Here is a 23,579-nt window from a genome sequence, read left to right on the forward strand (position 1 = left end):
GTGTATGATATTACCGTAGTGTATGATACCGCCGTGCATGATATTACCGTAGTGTATGATACTGCCGTGTATGATATTACCGTAGTGTATGATGATACTGCAGTGTATGATAATACTGTAGTGTATATTTCCGTAGTGTATATTTCCGTAGTGTATATTTCCGTAGTGTATGATATATCCGTAGTGTATGATATTTCCGTAGTGTATGATATTTCCGTAGTTAATATTTCCGTAGTGTATGATATATCCGTAGTGTATGATATTTCCGTAGTGTAAGATGTTACTGTAGTGTATGATGATACGGCAGTGTATGATGATACTGCAGTGTATGATATTACCGTAGTGTATGATATTACTGTAGTGTATGATATTACCGTAGTGTATGATGATACTGTAGTGTATGATGATACCGTAGTGTATGATATTACCGTAGTGTATGATATTACCGTAGTGTATGATATTACCGTAGTGTATGATGTTACCGTAGTGTATGATACTGCCGTGTATGATATTACCGTAGTGTATGATATTTCCGTAGTGTATGATATTACCGTAGTGTATGATGTTACCGTAGTGTATAATGATACTGTAGTGTATGATATTACCGTAGTGTATGATATTACTGTAGTGTATGATGATACTGTAGTGTATGATACGGCAGTGTATGATGTTACCATAGTGTATGATGATACCGTAGTGTATGATGATACCGTAGTGTATGATGATACTGTAGTGTATGATATTACCGTAGTGTATGATGTTACCGTAGTGTATGATGATACTGTAGTGTATGATAATACTGTAGTGTATGATATTACCGTAGTGTATGATATTACCGTAGTGTATGATATTTCCGTAGTGTATGATATTACCGTAGTGTATGATATTACCGTAGTGTATGATAATACTGTAGTGTATGAGGATACCGTAGTGTATGATGATATGGCAGTGTATGATGTTACCATAGTGTATGATGATACCGTAGTGTATGATGATACTGTAGTGTATGATATTACCGTAGTGTATGATGTTACCATAGTGTATGATGATACCGTAGTGTATGATATTACTGTAGTGTATGATATTACCGTAGTGTATGATATTACCGTAGTGTATGATATTTCCGTAGTGTATGATGTTACCATAGTGTATGATGATACCGTAGTGTATGATATTACCGTAGTGTATGATATTACCGTAGTGTATGATGATACCGTAGTGTATGATATTACCGTAGTGTATGATAATACTGTAGTGTATGATGATACGGCAGTGTATGATGTTACCGTAGTGTATGATGATACTGTAGTGTATGATGATACCGTAGTGTATGATATTACCGTAGTGTATGATATTACCGTAGTGTATGATGATACTGTAGTGTATGATATTACCGTAGTGTATGATATTACCGTAGTGTATGATGATACTGTAGTGTATGATGATACCGTAGTGTATGATGATACTGTAGTGTATGATATTACCGTAGTGTATGATGATGATACCGTAGTGTATGATAATACTGTAGTGTATGATGATACCGTAGTGTATGATGTTACCGTAGTGTATGATGTTACCGTAGTGTATGATGATACCGTAGTGTATGATGATACCGCAGTGTATATTACCGTAGTGTATGATAACACTGTAGTGTATGATATTGCCGCAGTGTATGATATTACTGTAGTGTATGATATTACCGTAGTGTATGATACCGCCGTGTATGATATTACCGTAGTGTATGATACTGCCGTGTATGATATTACCGTAGTGTATGATGATACTGCAGTGTATGATAATACTGTAGTGTATATTTCCGTAGTGTATATTTCCGTAGTGTATATTTCCGTAGTGTATATTTCCGTAGTGTATGATATTTCCGTAGTTAATATTTCCGTAGTGTATGATATATCCGTAGTGTATGATATTTCCGTAGTGTAAGATGTTACTGTAGTGTATGATGATACGGCAGTGTATGATGATACTGCAGTGTATGATATTACCGTAGTGTATGATATTACTGTAGTGTATGATATTACCGTAGTGTATGATGATACTGTAGTGTATGATGATGCCGTGTATGATATTACCGTAGTGTATGATATTTCCGTAGTGTATGATATTACCGTAGTGTATGATGTTACCGTAGTGTATGATGATACTGTAGTGTATGATATTACCGTAGTGTATGATATTACTGTAGTGTATGATGATACTGTAGTGTATGATACGGCAGTGTATGATGTTACCATAGTGTATGATGATACCGTAGTGTATGATGATACCGTAGTGTATGATGATACTGTAGTGTATGATATTACCGTAGTGTATGATGTTACCGTAGTGTATGATGATACTGTAGTGTATGATAATACTGTAGTGTATGATATTACCGTAGTGTATGATATTACCGTAGTGTATGATATTTCCGTAGTGTATGATGTTACCATAGTGTATGATGATACCGTAGTGTATGATATTACCGTAGTGTATGATATTACCGTAGTGTATGATGATACCGTAGTGTATGATATTACCGTAGTGTATGATAATACTGTAGTGTATGATGATACGGCAGTGTATGATGTTACCGTAGTGTATGATGATACTGTAGTGTATGATGATACCGTAGTGTATGATATTACCGTAGTGTATGATATTACCGTAGTGTATGATGATACTGTAGTGTATGATATTACCGTAGTGTATGATATTACCGTAGTGTATGATGATACTGTAGTGTATGATGATACCGTAGTGTATGATGATACTGTAGTGTATGATATTACCGTAGTGTATGATGATGATACCGTAGTGTATGATAATACTGTAGTGTATGATGATACCGTAGTGTATGATGTTACCGTAGTGTATGATGTTACCGTAGTGTATGATGATACCGTAGTGTATGATGATACCGTAGTGTATGATATTACCGTAGTGTATGATAATACTGTAGTGTATGAGGATACCGTAGTGTATGATATTACTGTAGTGTATGATGATACCGTAGTGTATGATGTTACCGTAGTGTATGATAATACTGTAGTGTATGATGATACTGTAGTGTATGATATTACTGTAGTGTATGATATTACTGTAGTGTATGATATTACCGTAGTGTATGATGATATCGCAGTGTATGATATTACCGTAGTGTATGATGTTACCGTAGTGTATGATAATACTGTAGTGTATGATGATACCGTAGTGTATGATGTTACCGTAGTGTATGATGATACCGTAGTGTATGATGTTACCGTAGTGTATGATGATACCGTAGTGTATGATGTTACCGTAGTGTATGATAATACTGTAGTGTATGATGTTACCGTAGTGTATGATATTACTGTAGTGTATGATATTACCGTAGTGTATGATGTTACCGTAGTGTATGATATTACCGTAGTGTATGATAATACTGTAGTGTATGATATTACTGTAGTGTATGATATTACCGTAGTGTATGATATTACCGTAGTGTATGATGTTACCGTAGTGTATGATATTACTGTAGTGTATGATATTACCGTAGTGTATGATATTACCGTAGTGTATGATGATACTGTAGTGTATGATATTACCGTAGTGTATGATATTACCGTAGTGTATGATGATACCGTAGTGTATGATATTACTGTAGTGTATGATATTACCGTAGTGTATGATGATATCGCAGTGTATGATGATACTGTAGTGTATGATAATACTGTAGTGTATGATGATACTGTAGTGTATGATATTACTGTAGTGTATGATATTACTGTAGTGTATGATATTACCGTAGTGTATGATGTTACCGTAGTGTATGATGATACCGTAGTGTATGATGTTACCGTAGTGTATGATGTTACCGTAGTGTATGATAATACTGTAGTGTATGATGATACCGTAGTGTATGATGTTACCGTAGTGTATGATGATATCGCAGTGTATGATATTACCGTAGTGTATGATGTTACCGTAGTGTATGATGATACCGTAGTGTATGATGTTACCGTAGTGTATGATGTTACCGTAGTGTATGATGATACCGTAGTGTATGATGTTACCGTAGTGTATGATAATACTGTAGTGTATGATGTTACCGTAGTGTATGATATTACTGTAGTGTATGATATTACCGTAGTGTATGATGTTACCGTAGTGTATGATATTACCGTAGTGTATGATAATACTGTAGTGTATGATATTACTGTAGTGTATGATATTACCGTAGTGTATTATATTACCGTAGTGTTTGATGATCCAGCAGGGAAAGAAAATATTGGGCACAATTCAGAAATAAACCCAGAATGATTGTCTGTATCAGTAGTGAGAGAACAGGAAGCACAAGGACACGGAGTCATTTATAAGCTGGAAAACATAATCAGTTATGGAAGTCACAAGGAGGGCAGAAAAAGAACGGACACAGGGACATTAGTAATGAAAGGATGCAATCCACTGTCTATAGGAGTAATAACCTGCAGCGCCATATGTCCTAGGGGGAGTAATAACCTAGCATCATATGTCCTAGGGGGAGTAATAAGCTGCAGCGCCATATGTCCTAGGGGGAGTAATAACCTGCAGCATTATATGTCCTAGGGGGAGTAATAACCTGCAGCATCATATGTCCTAGGGGGAGTAATAAGCTGCAGCGCCATATGTCCTAGGGGGAGTAATAACCTGCAGCATTATATGTCCTAGGGGGAGTAATAACCTGCAGCATCATATGTCCTGGGGGGAGTAATAACCTGCAGCATCCTATGTCCTAGGGGGAGTAATAACCTGCAGCATTATATGTCCTAGGGGGAGTAATAAGCTGCAGCATCATATGTCCTGGGGGGAGTAATAACCTGCAGCATCCTATGTCCTAGGGGGAGTAATAAGCTGCAGCATCATATGTCCTAGGGGGAGTAATAAGCTGCAGCCTTATATGTCCTGGGGGGAGTAATAACCTGCAGCATCCTATGTCCTGGGGGGAGTAATAACCTGCAGCATCCTATGTCCTGGGGGGAGTAATAACCTGCAGCATCCTATGTCCTGGGCGAGTAATAAGCTGCAGCGTCATATGTCCTGGGGGGAGTAATAACCTGCAGCATCATATGTCCTAGGGGGAGTAATAAGCTGCAGCGCCATATGTCCTAGGGGGAGTAATAACCTGCAGCATTATATGTCCTAGGGGGAGTAATAACCTGCAGCATCATATGTCCTGGGGGGAGTAATAACCTGCAGCATCCTATGTCCTAGGGGGAGTAATAACCTGCAGCATTATATGTCCTAGGGGGAGTAATAAGCTGCAGCATCATATGTCCTGGGGGGAGTAATAACCTGCAGCATCCTATGTCCTAGGGGGAGTAATAACCTGCAGCATCATATGTCCTAGGGGGAGTAATAAGCTGCAGCCTTATATGTCCTGGGGGGAGTAATAACCTGCAGCATCCTATGTCCTGGGGGGAGTAATAACCTGCAGCATCCTATGTCCTGGGGGGAGTAATAACCTGCAGCATCCTATGTCCTGGGGGGAGTAATAACCTGCAGCATCATATGTCCTAGGGGGAGTAATAAGCTGCAGCATTATATGTCCTGGGGGAGTAATAACCTGCAGCATCCTATGTCCTGGGGGGAGTAATAACCTGCAGCATCCTATGTCCTGGGGGAGTAATAACCTGCAGCATCCTATGTCCTGGGGGGAGTAATAACCTGCAGCATCCTATGTCCTGGGCGAGTAATAAGCTGCAGCATCATATGTCCTGGGGGGAGTAATAACCTGCAGCATCATATGTCCTAGGGGGAGTAATAACCTGCAGCATCATATGTCCTAGGGGGAGTAATAAGCTGCAGCGCCATATGTCCTAGGGGGAGTAATAACCTGCAGCATCATATGTCCTGGGGGGAGTAATAACCTGCAGCATCCTATGTCCTAGGGGGAGTAATAACCTGCAGCATTATATGTCCTAGGGGGAGTAATAAGCTGCAGCATCATATGTCCTGGGGGGAGTAATAACCTGCAGCATCCTATGTCCTAGGGGGAGTAATAACCTGCAGCATTATATGTCCTAGGGGGAGTAATAACCTGCAGCATCATATGTCCTGGGGGGAGTAATAACCTGCAGCATCCTATGTCCTAGGGGGAGTAATAAGCTGCAGCATCATATGTCCTGGGGGGAGTAATAACCTGCAGCATCCTATGTCCTGGGGGGAGTAATAACCTGCAGCATCATATGTCCTAGGGGGAGTAATAAGCTGCAGCCTTATATGTCCTGGGGGGAGTAATAACCTGCAGCATCCTATGTCCTGGGGGAGTAATAACCTGCAGCATCCTATGTCCTGGGGGGAGTAATAACCTGCAGCATCCTATGTCCTGGGGGGAGTAATAACCTGCAGCATCATATGTCCTAGGGGGAGTAATAAGCTGCAGCATTATATGTCCTGGGGGAGTAATAACCTGCAGCATCCTATGTCCTGGGGGAGTAATAACCTGCAGCATCCTATGTCCTGGGGGGAGTAATAACCTGCAGCATCCTATGTCCTGGGCGAGTAATAAGCTGCAGCATCATATGTCCTGGGGGGAGTAATAACCTGCAGCATCATATGTCCTAGGGGGAGTAATAACCTGCAGCATCATATGTCCTAGGGGGAGTAATAAGCTGCAGCGCCATATGTCCTAGGGGGAGTAATAACCTGCAGCATTATATGTCCTAGGGGGAGTAATAACCTGCAGCATCATATGTCCTGGGGGGAGTAATAACCTGCAGCATCCTATGTCCTAGGGGGAGTAATAACCTGCAGCATTATATGTCCTAGGGGGAGTAATAAGCTGCAGCATCATATGTCCTGGGGGGAGTAATAACCTGCAGCATCCTATGTCCTGGGGGGAGTAATAACCTGCAGCATCATATGTCCTGGGGGGAGTAATAACCTGCAGCATTATATGTCCTAGGGGGAGTAATAACCTGCAGCATCATATGTCCTGGGGGGAGTAATAACCTGCAGCATCCTATGTCCTAGGGGGAGTAATAAGCTGCAGCATCATATGTCCTGGGGGGAGTAATAACCTGCAGCATCCTATGTCCTGGGGGGAATAATAACCTGCAGCATCATATGTCCTGGGGGGAGTAATAAGCTGCAGCATTATATGTCCTAGGGGGAGTAATAAGCTGCAGCATCCTATGTCCTGGGGGAGTAATAACCTGCAGCATCCTATGTCCTGGGGGGAGTAATAAGCTGCAGCATCATATGTCCTGGGGGGAGTAATAACCTGCAGCATCCTATGTCCTGGGGGGAGTAATAACCTGCAGCATCCTATGTCCTGGGGGAGTAATAACCTGCAGCATCCTATGTCCTGGGGTGGTTACACTGGTGCAGTCACTAATAGAGAAGTGTGGTTACCCACCACGGGTGTTGCTAGTCTTTACACCCCTCGCAAAAGCCTGTACTCAAAAGCAAAGTGGAATAGATGTCGCTAGTTTGTATATCTGTATTTGTATATTGCACAGCTGTAGTGAGCGAGGGGTTATTGTTTATTTGTGATCTGTGCACCAATGAGAGCTGTTCCTTTTTCTTTACCTATCTCTATTCTCCTTTCTCTTTGCACCCTCTTCTCCACCACTCACAGGAGTTGTTACACACGCTGTGCCGTGAGTGCTGTGCCGTGAGTGCTGTGCCGTGAGTGCTGTGCTGTTGCGATGCCCGGGCCCCTAGGGGCCACTCCGCTGATAGGCGTAGTTACTGGCAGGAACCGGGGCAGCTGTAGGATATAGGATTGTCACGGTTTTGGCACGAGGGCAACACAGCTAGAAACCGGGCTCCTGACCATGCGGGAATACTGGGCGTGCGATTCTTCGTTGTCCTTAGTCAGGGCACCAATTATCACACCAATGCCAAGGTTCAGAAACAACGGTAGTTATATTTAGTATATTTGTTGTAACGGTGGTAACTAGTAGCAACAGTCTCTCCGGATGTAACCGGGAATAAGGCAGACCTGAATAAAGCAGAATAATGGGTGATGCTGCAATAGGCTGTAGGTGAGTGTGCCGGATGATAAGGTTAGTAGTAGTGATACTGAGGAAGAGATGCTGGGTGGAATGAGACTCAGATGAATACTTGCTGTTGATGATTATAGATGATGATGAGAGGAATAACTGAAGAACGGCACCCAGATGAGAATCTTGAGACTTGAGACAGGAACACAGCCAGTGGACTGGAGCAGCAGAGCACACGCAGGCTCCTCATGTGAAGGTGAAGAGGAGTCACACACACAACCTATCCCCTCTGTGGTAGGAGATAGACTGAGGTACAGCAGGAAGTCACATGATATCCCCCAGCCAAAGCTTGACGGCTATTGGGGGTACCATGGCAACAGGGCATGGTCATGTGATCACCAGCCTTTGCATCATCACCATTAGGCATATACAATGAAATATACATGAGACATGGATGTAATGACAAAAGCTGAATACTGCAGGGGCTTACACAACACACAGTTGCAGTGGACCACGGCCTTCCCAGAACAAGACTAGTTATAATAAAGAGGTAGATACAAACTAGTGAACAGATAGCCTGTGCAGTGAGTGCTATGCTATGAGTGCTGTGCTGTGAGTGCTGTGCAGTGAGTGCTATGCTATGAGTGCTGTGCTGTGAGTGCTATGCTATGAGTGCTGTGCTGTGAGTGCTTTGCTGTGCATGCTGTGAGTGCTGGGCTGTAAGTGTTTTGCTGTGTTGTGAATGCTGTGCTATGAGTGCTGTGAATGCTGTGCTATGAGTGCTGTGAATGCTGTGCTATGAGTGCTGTGCTATGAGTGCTATGAGTGCTTTGCTGTGCTGTGGGTGCTGTGCTGTAAGTGTTTTGCTGTGCTGTGAATGCTGTGCTGTGGGTGCTGTGCTATGAGTGCTGTGCTGTAGGTGCTGTGCTGTGAGTGCTGTGCTGTGAGTGCTGTGGGTGCTGTGCTGTGAGTGCTGTGCTGTGGGTGCTGTGCTGTAAGTGTTTTGCTGTGCTGTAAGTGTTTTGCTGTGCTGTGAATGCTGTGCTGTGGGTGCTGTGCTATGAGTGCTGTGCTGTAGGTGCTGTGCTGTGAGTGCTGTGCTGTGAGTGCTGTGGGTGCTGTGCTGTGAGTGCTGTGCTGTGGGTGCTGTGCTGTAAGTGTTTTGCTGTGCTGCAAGTGTTTTGCTGTGCTGTGAATGCTGTGCTGTGCTGTGAGTGCTGTGCTGTGGGTGCTGTGCTGTGAGTGCTGTGCTGTGGGTGCTGTGCTGTGGGTGCTGTGCTGTGAGTGCTGTGCTGTGGGTGCTGTGCTGTAAGTGTTTTGCTGTGCTGTGAATGCTGTGCTGTGGGTGCTGTGCTATGAGTGCTGTGCTGTAGGTGCTGTGCTGTGAGTGCTGTGCTGTGAGTGCTGTGGGTGCTGTGCTGTGAGTGCTGTGCTGTGGGTGCTGTGCTGTAAGTGTTTTGCTGTGCTGTAAGTGTTTTGCTGTGCTGTGAATGCTGTGCTGTGCTGTGAGTGCTGTGCTGTGGGTGCTGTGCTGTGAGTGCTGTGCTGTGGGTGCTGTGCTGTGGGTGCTGTGCTGTGAGTGCTGTGCTGTGGGTGCTGTGCTGTGGGTGCTGTGCTGTGAGTGCTGTGCTGTGGGTGCTGTGCTGTGGGTGCTGTGCTGTGAGTGCTGTGCTGTGGGTGCTGTGCTGTGAGTGCTGTGCTGTGGGTGCTGTGCTGTGGGTGCTGTGCTGTAAGTGTTTTGCTGTGCTGTGAATGCTGTGCTGTGCTGTGAGTTCTGTATTGTTCACATTTATCATGTATTGGACACAGTCATCCGGTAGTGCCTCTGTGTAACATCACTGGAGATGGTAGAAAGTGGATTGTGCAGTGGATGTAATAATACAGGAAGCGGATGATTCAGCATGGCGGCGTATACCCTGATGATACAACAAAGCGTTTCAGCAGACTGAGCAATATCCCAGAATCTGCAACACATTCTATTCATATCCGGTACCTTCACCTTGCTCCATCTTGGCGAGGACAGCTTGGTGGATATGGTGTCAGACTAGAAGTCATGAGGACTAGACCCCAGTATAGTGGGAGCTGCTAGGTGTCCTATATAACAGGGTGTCTGGCAGCAGCCTTCCCTTATACCTGTCTTCTGTTATCTAAGAGAGAAGATGAGAGGAAGCACCAAGTCCGTATGGCGGTTGGAAACGGAGTCCGTGCTGATGTATGGAGGGAATTTATTACACGATTTGGCGACATAAAGATGTGCGAGCTCTATGGGGCCACAGAGGGGAACATCTGCTTCATGAACCACACAGGAAAGATTGGATCTGTGGGCCGCAGCAATTTCTTTTACAAGGTAAGGCAATGTGCAGGTCACTTAAAGGGCTTATCCAGGATTTCTTGCATCTTACAGGAACAGCGCCCCTCCTGTCCTCAGGTTATATGTGGGACTGGAGCTCGTGTCGAATAAAGTGATAGGTGCTGTAATACCACATTACATCTGCCCTCCCAGTAACATCTGCTGTATCTGCCGTCCACGTTACATCTGCCATATCTGCACTCCACATTACATCTGCCGTATCTGCCCTCCATGTTACATCTGCTGTATCTGCCCTCCACGTTACATCTGCCGTATCTGCCGTCCACATTACATCTGCCATATCTGCACTCCAGGTAACATCTACCGTATCTGCTCCCCACGTTACATCTGCTGTATCTGCCCTCCACGTTTCAGCTGCCGTATCTGCCCTCCACATTACATCTGCCATATCTGCACTCCAAGTTATATCTTCCATCCACGTGACATTTGCTGTATCTGCCATCCACATTACATCTGCACTTCACGTTTTATCTGCTGTCCACGTTATATCTGCCGTCCACGTAACATCTGCCGTATCTGCCCTCCACGTTACATCTGCCGTATCTGCCGTCCATGTTACGTCTGCCCTCCATGTTACATCTGCCGTATCTGCACTCCACGTAAAATCTGCCGTATCTGCCCTCCATGTTACATCTGCTGTATCTGCCGTCCATGTAACATCTGCTGTATCTGCCGTCCATGTTACATCTGCCACATCTACACTCCACGTAACATCTACCGTATCTGCCGTCCATGTTACATTTCTGTATCTGCCGTCCACGTTACATCTGCCATATCTGCACCCCACCTTACATCTGCCGTATCTGCCCTCCATGTTACATCTGCCGTATCTGCCCTCCACGTTACATCTGCCGTATCTGCCGTCCATGTTACGTCTGCCCTCCATGTTACATCTGCCGTATCTGCACTCCATGTAAAATCTGCCGTATCTGCCCTCCATGTTACATCTGCTCTATCTGCCCTCCATGTAACATCTGCTGTATCTGCACTCCACCTTACATCTGCTGTATCTGCCGTCCATGTTACATCTGCCACATCTACACTCCACGTAACATCTACCGTATCTGCCGTCCACGTTACATTTCTGTATCTGCCGTCCACGTTACATCTGCCATATCTGCACTCCACATTACATCTGCCGTATCTGCCCTCCATGTTACATCTGCCGTATCTGCCCTCCATGTTACATCTGCCGTATGTGCCGTCCATGTTACATCTGCCATATCTGCACTCCACATAACATCTGCCGTATCTGCCATCCATGTTACATCTGCCATATCTGACCCCCCCCCCCACACACGTTACATAGAATCTCATTTAGCTAATACTGCTGTAATATGCTGTTGTGCTATTATTACACCCAGTGCTATTATTACACCCGGTGCTATTATTACACATTGTGCTATTATTACACCCGGTGCTATTATTACACATTGTGCTATTATTACACCCAGTGCTATTACTACTTCCGGAGCTATTATTACTCCTGATGCTATTATTACACATTGTGCTATTATTACACCTGGTGCTATTACTATATCCGGTGTTATTATTACTCCTGATGCTATTATTACACCCGGTGCTATTATTACACATTGTGCTATTATTACACCTGGTGCTATTATTACACCTGGTGCTATTATTACACATTGTGCTATTATTACACATTGTGCTATTATTACACCTGGTGCTATTATTACACATTGTGCTATTATTACACATTGTGCTATTATTACTCCCGGTGCTATTATTACACCCAGTGCTATTATTACACATTGTGCTATTATTACTCCCGGTGCTATTATTACACCCAGTGCTATTATTACACATTGTGCTATTATTACACCCAGTGCTATTACTACTTCCGGAGCTATTATTACTCCTGATGCTATTATTACACATTGTGCTATTATTACACCTGGTGCTATTACTATTTCCGGTGTTATTATTACTCCTGATGCTATTATTACACCCGGTGCTATTATTACACATTGTGCTATTATTACACCCGGTGCTATTATTACACATTGTGCTATTATTACACCCGGTGCTATTATTACACATTGTGCTATTATTACTCCTGGTGCTATTATTACACCCTGTGCTATTATTACACATTGTGCTATTATTACACCTGGTGCTATTATTACACCTGGTGCTATTATTACTCCTGGTGCTATTATTACACCCTGTGCTATTATTACACATTGTGCTATTATTACACATTGTGCTATTATTACTCCCGGTGCTATTATTACACCCAGTGCTATTATTACACATTGTGCTATTATTACACCCAGTGCTATTACTACTTCCGGAGCTATTATTACTCCTGATGCTATTATTACACATTGTGCTATTATTACACCTGGTGCTATTACTATTTCCGGTGTTATTATTACTCCTGATGCTATTATTACACCCGGTGCTATTATTACACATTGTGCTATTATTACACCCGGTGCTATTATTACACCTGGTGCTATTATTACACCCGGTGCTATTATTACACATTGTGCTATTATTACACCCGGTGCTATTATTACACATTGTGCTATTATTACACCCAGTGCTATTACTACTTCCGGAGCTATTATTACACATTGTGCTATTATTACACCCGGTGCTATTATTACACATTGTGCTATTATTACACCCGGTGCTATTATTACACCCGGTGCTATTATTACACCCGGTGCTATTATTACTCCTGGTGCTATTATTACACCCGGTGCTATTATTACACCTGGCGCTGCTGTTACTCCCGGTGCTATTACTTCACCTGCTGCTATTATATACTCATCTATTTGTGTTACTAAAACTGTTTTCTTTTCTTTTCAGCTCGTTTTCCCCTTTGATCTTATTAAATACGACATTGAAAAAGATGAACCAATAAAAAACCAGAAGGGTTGGTGCGAAAGAGTAAAAAAAGGTAAAAGTGCTGGTTTCTGTGTTTCTGTGTAGAGGGGTTCAGTCCCATCCCCCACAGATCTTGCTGGAGACGCAGCTGTAAAGCCCAAACAACATACAAGTCCCAGTGTAGTCACTGACAAAGGGGTCAGCGTTTACATCTACTGTATATACAACATAAGACTTTACATGTCCTAAACGTTGCATCGGAACCCCCCTTCCCCCCCAATCTAGGACCCAGCATGCCCGACACCGTACATATGTGGTGTCCCACTAGGGGTGTTACAGTTGTCTACACCCTTCACAAAAGTCTGTACTTCTTGTATTATTATTATTATTATTATTATTATTATTATTATTATTGTAAAAGTAGTACTAGAAGTTACCCACTAGATGCTGTGTTATGTATGTATATGTGAAAGCTGCACAGCTGAAGGATCCCAAAGGGTTACTGTGTTTGTGTGTTACCAGAATCTGTAGACCAGTAGGATTTCTGCTTTCTTTTTTCATATCATCTTCCGCCTTTCTTTTTCACCTGAGGTGAGTCTTAGTCTGTCTCCCGCACTGTTGCCCACTTCTTTAACAGTGACTATAAAAAGCACTATGCACTATTAAACCCCTCTTAAGAGAGGACTAGCCAGAGATCACCTCAACCCACACTGAGGACAAGGAGAAGTCACAGAGCAGGACAGTATCCATACCAGAACCCTAGAGCCATGAACTGATCCGGATAGAGCAAAGTTGCAATAAGCCTAGGAATTCTGCCTCGCAGTGCGGGTGTCAGCAGGGAACCCTCAGCATTCTGCTCATCCTAGGTAACAAGGTCTGGGACCTGTGTCACCCATTAGGAAGATTCAGCTGAGTCTAGTGGGCATAAGGTGGTGTGAAGACTGAAGTCACAGGTAAATACACAGGCACATGTGTTCTTCTTCTTCTTACAATATTCTACCTCATCCTCCAACATCCCGGCAGAGCACAGTACTACATGGGCTGAGACTCTCACGGCATCCTCCTCTCTGCTACTCTGCTTCTTGTATTACTCAGTACAACGCAACACGACTATATCCTACACTGCACTTATCCTACAGATCTGGTCGTTCTCTTATCAAGTGTTTATAGGAACTTTGTCAAGTAACATAGTAAATAAGGTTGAAAGAAGACAAGAGTCGATCAGGTTCAACCTAGGGAAACCTACTGTGTGTCTCAGAGACTTTAACTCAAGGAACTGTCTCTTCTGTGTTACCTGCTGCACATTTACAAGTAGTAAACTTACTCAACTTTATTTCAAGAGTCTGTGACTATTTGTCACCTCCGACACAGCACACACTGCAACCTTGGGACATTCTTCCCTTTCAGTGGGTGGCGGCTCCTACTATCCGGGAGGGTCACTACACCAGTCTGACTACCTGTGACATAACCCCAAGGACCCGATAGCAGCCGGCAGGACACTGACCACAGGGGAGCAGGGTACAGCCAACCTGATAAAATAAAAGCAGGCGTGCCCTCACCCCTGTGTGCCCACCAGGCACTGGCGTCACCTGACAACATCTGAGGGTCCAGCTGTATCACGGCCATCCACCACAGTAGTGGCGTCACACTTCACCATCTAGCAAGTGACCGGCCGCTCCTCCGATATAACATCACACCGGGGGTACACCACATACACCGGGTATCATAGATGTGGGGGACCATCTATAATTACTTATATTTTGCTCTTTCGCCCCCATCAGGTGAGACGGGACTTCTCATCTCCAAGGTGAACCATGCCAACCCCTTTTTCGGTTACGCTGGAAATAAGAAACATACGACCAAGAAGCTGTTATGTGACGTCTTCAGGAGAGGAGACGTTTATTTCAACACCGGAGACTTGATGGTTCAGGATCACGATAATTTTCTTTACTTTCGAGATCGGATTGGAGACACGTTCAGGTCAGTAAGATGTGATCAGGCTTTGCCGATTCTGCACGGTGACCGTTCTAGTCGCCTACGTCCTAAATCGTCAGATTCTTCTACGGTGAAATCTCATCGGAGCATCACAGGTGACTAAGGGTGGTATTACATGGGCTGATGGGGGCCCGATAATACCTCTAAACGAGCGCCGATCGCTTACTGGGCCTATTACACAGGCCCGCCGCTGTACAGACCTCTGTTCCACCACTGTATAATGGTCCCCGTACACTTTATACCTTTATTGGCCGCACTCACTGTTTGCCTCAGGATCAGCCGGAAGGTGTCCGGTACCGTTAGTATCCACCATATGACGGGCACCGGGTTATGGTGTGTTACCTAATAGGAAGCCACAGTGCACAGATCATGTATGCCCAATATCTAACACTAAGATATCAGCCAAACTAGACCTAGGGATGGATCTGGTAATGTACTCTCCAATCCCTTCACCTCAGCCGCACAGCTATATACCTTCTCACTGCCTATATCCAGTGCAGGAGGAGTATACTGTGTGTGTATATATATCCCTGACATGGAGGGGTTATAATGTGTACAGGGCCTGTGATGGTTCTCGGTGTGATGTTCCTCAGTGTGATCAGTCAGTGTAATGGTCCTCGGTGTGATGGTCCTCGGTGTGATGGTCCTCGGTGTGATGGGCCTCTGTGTGATGGTGGTCAGTGTGATGGGACTCGGTGTGATGGTGGTCAGTGTGATGGGACTCGGTGTGATGGGCCTCAGTGTGATGGGCCTCGGTGTGATGGGCCTCGGTGTGATGGTCCTCGGTGTGATGGTCCTCGGTGTGATGGTCCTCGGTGTGATGGGCCTCGGTGTGATGGTCCTCGGTGTGATGGTCCTCGGTGTGATGGGCCTCGGTGTGATGGGCCTCGGTGTGATGGGCCTCGGTGTGATGGTGGTCAGTGTGATGGGCCTCGGTGTGATGGTGGTCAGTGTGATGGGCCTCTGTGTGATGGTGGTCAGTGGGATGGGCCTCGGTGTGATGGGTCTCGGTGTGATGGTGGTGAGTGTGATGGGCCTCAGTGTGATGGTGGTCAGTGGGATGGGCCTCGGTGTGATGGTGGTCGGTGTGATGGGCCTCGGTGTGATGGTGGTCAGTGTGATGGGCCTCGGTGTGATGGTGGTCAGTGTGATGGGCCTCGATGTGATGGTGGCCAGTGTGATGGGCCTCGGTGTGATGGTGGTCAGTGTGATGGGCCTCGGTGTGATAAGCCTCGGTGTGATGGTGGTCGGTGTGATGGTGGTCAGTGTGATAGTGGTCGGTGTGATGGGCCTCGGTGTGATGGTGGTCAGTGTGATGGTCCTCGGTGTGATGGTGGTCGGTGTGATGGGCCTCGGTGTGATGGTGGTCAGTGTGATGGGCCTCGGTGTGATGGGCCTTGGTGTGATGGTGGTCGGTGTGATGGGTCTCGGTGTGATGGTGGTCAGTGTGATGGGCCTCGATGTGATGGTGGTCAGTGTGATGGGCCTCGGTGTGATGTTGGTTGGTGTGATGGGCCTCGGTGTGATGGTGGTCAGTGTGATGGGCCTCGGTGTGATGGTGGTCAGTGTGATGGGCCTCGGTGTGATGGTGGTCAGTGTGATGGTCCTTGGTGTGATGGTGGTCAGTGTGATGGTGGTCAGTGTGATGGGCCTCAGTGTGATGGGCCTCGGTGTGATGGTGGTCAGTGTGATGGGCCTCAGTGTGATGGGCCTCGGTGTGATGGTGGTCAGTGTGATGGGCCTCGGTGTGATGGTGGTCAGTGTGATGGGCCTCGGTGTGATGGTGGTCAGTGTGATGGGCCTCGGTGTGATGGTGGTCAGTGTGATGGGCCTCGGTGTGATGGGCCTCGGTGTGATGGTGGTCAGTGTGATGGGCCTCGGTGTGATGGTGGTCAGTGTGATGGGACTCGGTGTGATGGTGGTCAGTGTGATGGGCCTCGGTGTGATGGTGGTCAGTGTGATGGGACTCGGTGTGATGGTGGTCAGTGTGATGGGACTCTGTGTGATGATGGTCAGTGTGATGGGCCTCGGTGTGATGGTGGTCAGTGTGATGGGCCTCGGTGTGATGGTGGTCAGTGTGATGGGCCTCGGTGTGATGGTGGTCAGTGTGATGGGCCTCGGTGTGATAAGCCTCGGTGTGATGGTGGTCAGTGTGATGGGCCTCGGTGTGATGGTGGTCAGTGTGATGGGCCTCGGTGTGATGGTGGTCAGTGTGATGGGCCTCGGTGTGATGGTGGTCAGTGTGATGGGCCTCGGTGTGATAAGCCTCGGTGTGATGGTGGTCAGTGTGATGGGCCTCGGTGTGATGGTGGTCAGTGTGATGGGCCTCGGTGTGATGGTGGTCAGTGTGATGGGCCTCGGTGTGATGGTGGTCAGTGTGATGGTGGTCAGTGTGATGGGCCTCGGTGTGATGGTGGTCAGTGTGATGGGCCTCGGTGTGATGGTGGTCAGTGTGATGGGCCTCGGTGTGATGGGTCTCGGTGTGATGGTGGTCAGTGTGATGGGCCTCGGTGTGATGGTGGTCAGTGTGATGGGCCTCGGTGTGATGTTGGTCAGTGTGATGGTGGTCAGTGTGATGGGCCTCAGTGTGATGGGCCTCGGTGTGATGGTGGTCAGTGTGATGGTGGTCAGTGTGATGGGCCTCGGTGTGATGGTGGTCAGTGTGATGGGCCTCGGTGTGATGGTGGTCAGTGTGATGGGCCTCGGTGTGATGGTGGTCAGTGTGATGGGCCTCGGTGTGATGGTGGTCAGTGTGATGGGCCTCGGTGTGATGGGCCTCGGTGTGATGGTGGTCAGTGTGATGGGCCTCGGTGTGATGGTGGTCAGTGTGATGGGACTCGGTGTGATGGTGGTCAGTGTGATGGGCCTCGGTGTGATGGTGGTCAGTGTGATGGGACTCGGTGTGATGGTGGTCAGTGTGATGGGACTCGGTGTGATGGTGGTCAGTGTGATGGGACTCGGTGTGATGATGGTCAGTGTGATGGGCCTCGGTGTGATGGTGGTCAGTGTGATGGGCCTCGGTGTGATGGTGGTCAGTGTGATGGGCCTCGGTGTGATGGTGGTCAGTGTGATGGGCCTCGGTGTGATGGGCCTCGGTGTGATGGTGGTCAGTGTGATGGGCCTCGGTGTGATGGTGGTCAGTGTGATGGGCCTCGGTGTGATGGTGGTCAGTGTGATGGGCCTCGGTGTGATGGTGGTCAGTGTGATGGGCCTCGGTGTGATAAGCCTCGGTGTGATGGTGGTCAGTGTGATGGGCCTCGGTGTGATGGTGGTCAGTGTGATGGGCCTCGGTGTGATGGTGGTCAGTGTGATGGGCCTCGGTGTGATGTTGGTCAGTGTGATGGGCCTCGGTGTGATGGTGGTCAGTGTGATGGGCCTCGGTGTGATGGTGGTCAGTGTGATGGGCCTCGGTGTGATGGTGGTCAGTGTGATGGGCCTCGGTGTGATGGGTCTCGGTGTGATGGTGGTCAGTGTGATGGGCCTCGGTGTGATGGTGGTCAGTGTGATGGGCCTCGGTGTGATGGTGGTCAGTGTGATGGGCCTCGGTGTGATGTTGGTCAGTGTGATGGTGGTCAGTGTGATGGGCCTCAGTGTGATGGGCCTCGGTGTGATGGTGGTCAGTGTGATGGTGGTCAGTGTGATGGGCCTCGGTGTGATGGTGGTCAGTGTGATGGGCCTCTGTGTGATGGTGGTCAGTGTGATGGGCCTCGGTGTGATGGTGGTCAGTGTGATGGGCCTCGGTGTGATGGTGGTCAGTGTGATGGGCCTCGGTGTGATGGGCCTCGGTGTGATGGTGGTCAGTGTGATGGGCCTCGGTGTGATGGTGGTCAGTGTGATGGGCCTCGGTGTGATGGTGGTCAGTGTGATGGGCCTCGGTGTGATGGTGGTCAGTGTGATGGGACTCGGTGTGATGGTGGTCAGTGTGATGGGACTCGGTGTGATGGTGGTCAGTGTGATGGGACTCGGTGTGATGATGGTCAGTGTGATGGGCCTCGGTGGTGATGGTGGTCAGTGTGATGGGCCTCGGTGTGATGGTGGTCAGTGTGATGGGCCTCGGTGTGATGGTGGTCAGTGTGATGGGCCTCGGTGTGATGGTGGTCAGTGTGATGGGCCTCGGTGTGATGGGTCTCGGTGTGATGGTGGTCAGTGTGATGGGCCTCGGTGTGATGGTGGTCAGTGTGATGGGCCTCGGTGTGATGGTGGTCAGTGTGATGGGCCTCGGTGTGATGTTGGTCAGTGTGATGGGCCTCGGTGTGATAAGCCTCGGTGTGATGGTGGTCAGTGTGATGGGCTCCGTGTGATGGTGGTCAGTGTGATGGGCCTCGGTGTGATGGTGGTCGTGTGATGGGCCTCGGTGTGATGGTGGTCAGTGTGATGGGCCTCGGTGTGATGGTGGTCAGTGTGATGGGCCTCGTTGTGATGGTGGTCAGTGTGATGGGCCTCGGTGTGATGGTGGTCAGTGTGATGGGCCTCGGTGTGTGGTGGTCAGTGTGATGGGCCTCCGTGGTGGATGGTGGTCAGTGTGATGGGGCCTCGGTGTGATGGTGGTCAGTGTGATGGGCCATCGGTGGTGATGGTGGTCAGTGTGATGGGCCTCGTGTGATGGTGGTCAGTGTGATGGGCCTCGTGTGATGGTGGTCCAGTGTGATGGGCCTCGGTGGTGATGGTGGTCAGTTGATGGGCCTCGGTGTGATGGTGGTCAGTGTGATGGGCCTCGTTGTGATGGTGGTCAGTGTGATGGGCCCTCTGTGTGATGGTGGTCAGTGTGATGGGCCTCGTGTGATGGTGGTCAGTGTGATGGGCCTCGGTGTGATGGTGGTCAGTGTGATGGGCCTCGGTGTGATGGTGGTCAGTGTGATGGCTCCTCGGTGTGGATGGTGGTCAGGTGTGATGGGCCTCGGTGTGATGGTGGTCAGTGTGATGGGCCTCGGTGTGATGGTGGTCAGTGTGATGGACTCGTTGTGATGGTGGTCAGTGTGATGGGCCTCGGTGTGATGGTGGTCAGTGTGATGGGCCTCGGTGTGATGGTGGTCAGTGTGATGGGCCTCGGTGTGATGGTGGTCAGTGTGATGGGCCTCGGTGTGATGGTGGTCAGTGTGATGGGCCTCGGTGTGATGGTGGTCAGTGTGATGGGACTCGTTGTGATGGTGGTCAGTGTGATGGGCCTCGGTGTGATGGGCCTCGGTGTGATGGTCCCCTGTAAGGCTGCAGAGGAGAAGCTGCCACCTCCAGAGCATTGTTATGTAGAACACTTGTATGACTGGACTCGTTGTGCAGATGACACCGGGGGCGGCCGCTCATGCACAATGCTCAGTGTGTTCGCTGCCAATGATGTCACTCCTCCGCTCAATGACCTTGGGAACAGGAACCGATTAAACTTAAATGTACAAATACTGTATGTAGGACATATCAATATGGTATGATGTGTTATAGTTATGGCTAGGCTCACACACACACATATATACAGTGTATAGGCTTGGCTCTCACACACACACACACACACACACATATATACAGTGTATAGGCTAGGCTCACACACACACATATATACAGTGTATAGGCTAGGCTCACACACACACACATATATATATATATATACAGTGTATAGGCTAGGCTCACACACATATATACAGTGTATAGGCTAAGCTCACACACACACAGAGGGGGACCATCTATAAGGGGGGGGGCAGAGGGGGGACCATCTATAAGGGGGGGGGAGAGGGGGACCATCTATAAGGGGGGGCAGAGGGGGACCATCTATAAGGGGGGGGGAGAGGGGGGACCATCTATAAGGGGGGGGAAGAGGGGGAACCAGCTATAAGGGGGGGCAGAGGGGGACCATCTTTAAGGGGGGGCAGAGGGGGACCATCTATAAGGGGGGGGGGAGAGGGGGACCATCTATAAGGGGGGGAAGAGGGGGAACCAGCTATAAGGGGGGGCAGAGGGGGACCATCTTTAAGGGGGGCAGAGGGGGACCATCTATAAGGGGGGGAAGAGGGGGACCATCTATAAGGGGGGGCAGAGGGGGACCATCTTTAAGGGGGGGCAGAGGGGGACCATCTTTAAGGGGGGGCAGAGGGGGACCATCTATAAGGGGGGAAGAGGGGGGACCAGCTATAAGGGGGGGCAGAGGGGGACCATCTATAAGGGGGGGGCAGAGGGGGACCATCTTTAAGGGGGGGCAGAGGGGACTATCTATAAGGGGGGGAAGAGGGGGGACCAGCTATAAGGGGGGGCAGAGGGGGACCATCTTTAAGGGGGGGCAGAGGGGGACCATCTATAAGGGGGGGCAGAGGGGGACCATCTATAAGGGGGGAAGAGGGGGGACCAGCTATAAGGGGGGGCAGAGGGGGACCATCTTTAAGGGGAGGCAGAGGGGGACCATCTATAAGGGGGGACCAGCTATAAGGGGGGGGCAGAGGGGGACCATCTATAAGGGGGGAAGAGGGGGACCATCTATAAGGGGGGCAGAGGGGGACCATCTATAAGGGGGGGCAGAGGGGGACCATCTATAAGGGGGGGGAGAGGGGGACCATCTATAAGGGGGGGAAGAGGGGGAACCAGCTATAAGGGGGGGCAGAGGGGGACCATCTTTAAGGGGGGGCAGAGGGGGACCATCTATAAGGGGGGGAGAGGGGGACCATCTATAAGGGGGGGAAGAGGGGGAACCAGCTATAAGGGGGGGCAGAGGGGGACCATCTTTAAGGGGGGGCAGAGGGGGACCATCTATAAGGGGGGGAAGAGGGGGACCATCTATAAGGGGGGGCAGAGGGGGACCATCTTTAAGGGGGGGCAGAGGGGGGACCATCTATAAGGGGGGGCAGAGGGGGACCATCTATAAGGGGGGAAGAGGGGGGACCACCTATAAGGGGGGGGCAGAGGGGGACCACCTATAAGGGGGGGGCAGAGGGGGACCACCTATAAGGGGGGGGCAGAGGGGGACCAGCTATAAGGGGGGGCAGAGGGGGACCAACTATAAGGGGGGGGCAGAGGGGGACCACCTATAAGGGGGGGGCAGAGGGGGACCAGCTATAAGGGGGGGGGGGCAGAGGGGGACCAACTATAAGGGGGGGGCAGAGGGGGACCATCTATAAGGGGGGGGGCAGAGGGGGACCAGCTATAAGGGAGGGAAGAGGGGGGACCAGCTATAAGGGGGGGAAGAGGGGGACCAGCTATAAGGGGGAAGAGGGGGACCATCTATAAGGGGGGGGCAGAGGGGGACCATATATAAGGGAGGGGGGAGAGGGGGACCATCTATAAGGGGAGAAGAGGGGGACCATCTATAAGGGGGGGGGATGAGGGGGACCATCTAAGGGGGGAAGAGGGGGACCATCTATAATGGGGGTGGAGAGGGGGACCATCTAAGGGGGGGAGAGGGGGGACCATCTATAAGGGGGGGAGAGGGGGACCGTCTATAAGGGGGGGGGGAGAGGGGGACCATCTATAAGGGGGGGGGGGGGAAGAGGGGGACCATCTCCTATAGGATTAGCACCCTCCTCTCCTGACATCCTCTGTGCTGCTGTGACCACTCTTATAGATCAGCACCCTCCTCTCCTGACATCCTCTGTGCTGCTGGGACCTCTCCTATAGGATTAGCAGCCTCCTCTCCTGACATCCTCTGTGCTGCTGTGACCTCCCCTATAAGATCAGCACCCTCCTCTCATGACATCCTCTGTGCTGCTGTGACCTCCCCTATAAGATCAGCACCCTCCTTTCCTGACATCCTCTGTGCTGCTGGGACCCTGTGACCTCCCCTATAAGATCAGCACCCTCCTCTCCTGACATCCTCTGTGCTGCTGTGACCTCCCCTATAAGATCAGCCCCCTCCTCTCCTGACATCCTCTGTGCTGCTGGGACCTCTCCTATAGGATTGGCAGCCTCCTCTCCTGACATCCTCTGTGCTGCTGTGACCTCCCCTATAAGATCAGCACCCTCCTTTCCTGACATCCTCTGTGCTGCAGGGACCCTGCGACCTCCCCTATAAGATCAGCCCCCTCCTCTCCTGACATCCTCTGTGCTGCTGTGTCCTCCCCTATAAGATCAGCCCCCTCCTCTCCTGACATCCTCTGTGCTGTGTGTCCTCTCCTATAAGATCAGCCCCCTCCTCTCCTGACATCCTCTGTGCTGCTGTGTCCTCTCCTATAGTATCAGCCCCCTCCTCTCCTGACATCCTCTGTGCTGCTGTGTCCTCCCCTATAAGATCAGCACCCTCCTCTCCTGACATCCTCTGTCCTGCTGTGTCCTCCCCTATAAGATCAGCACCCTCCTCTCCTGACATCCTCTGTGCTGTGTGTCCTCTCCTATAAGATCAGCCCCCTCCTCTCCTGACATCCTCTGTCCTGCTGTGACCTCCCCTATAAGATCAGCCCCCTCCTCTCCTGACATCCTCT

At 48.8% G+C, this 23,579-nt stretch overlaps 1 protein-coding gene across 2 annotated transcripts in view; it reads left to right on the top strand.

The window, feature by feature from the left end:
- The window catches only part of SLC27A6 (solute carrier family 27 member 6), a 101,012-nt gene that overhangs the window by 65,147 nt on the left and 12,286 nt on the right, over positions 1–23,579 (top strand). For both annotated transcript variants that reach the window (XM_069960704.1, XM_069960705.1), the window contains 3 exons: positions 10,117–10,311; positions 13,177–13,267; positions 14,976–15,174. In XM_069960704.1, the coding sequence (XP_069816805.1) occupies positions 10,117–10,311; positions 13,177–13,267; positions 14,976–15,174 (485 nt within the window). The remainder of the gene's footprint in view (positions 1–10,116; positions 10,312–13,176; positions 13,268–14,975; positions 15,175–23,579) is intronic.

Source organism: Dendropsophus ebraccatus, chromosome 3 (genome assembly GCF_027789765.1).
Source record: "Dendropsophus ebraccatus isolate aDenEbr1 chromosome 3, aDenEbr1.pat, whole genome shotgun sequence".
Taxonomy (NCBI): Eukaryota; Metazoa; Chordata; class Amphibia; order Anura; family Hylidae; genus Dendropsophus; species Dendropsophus ebraccatus.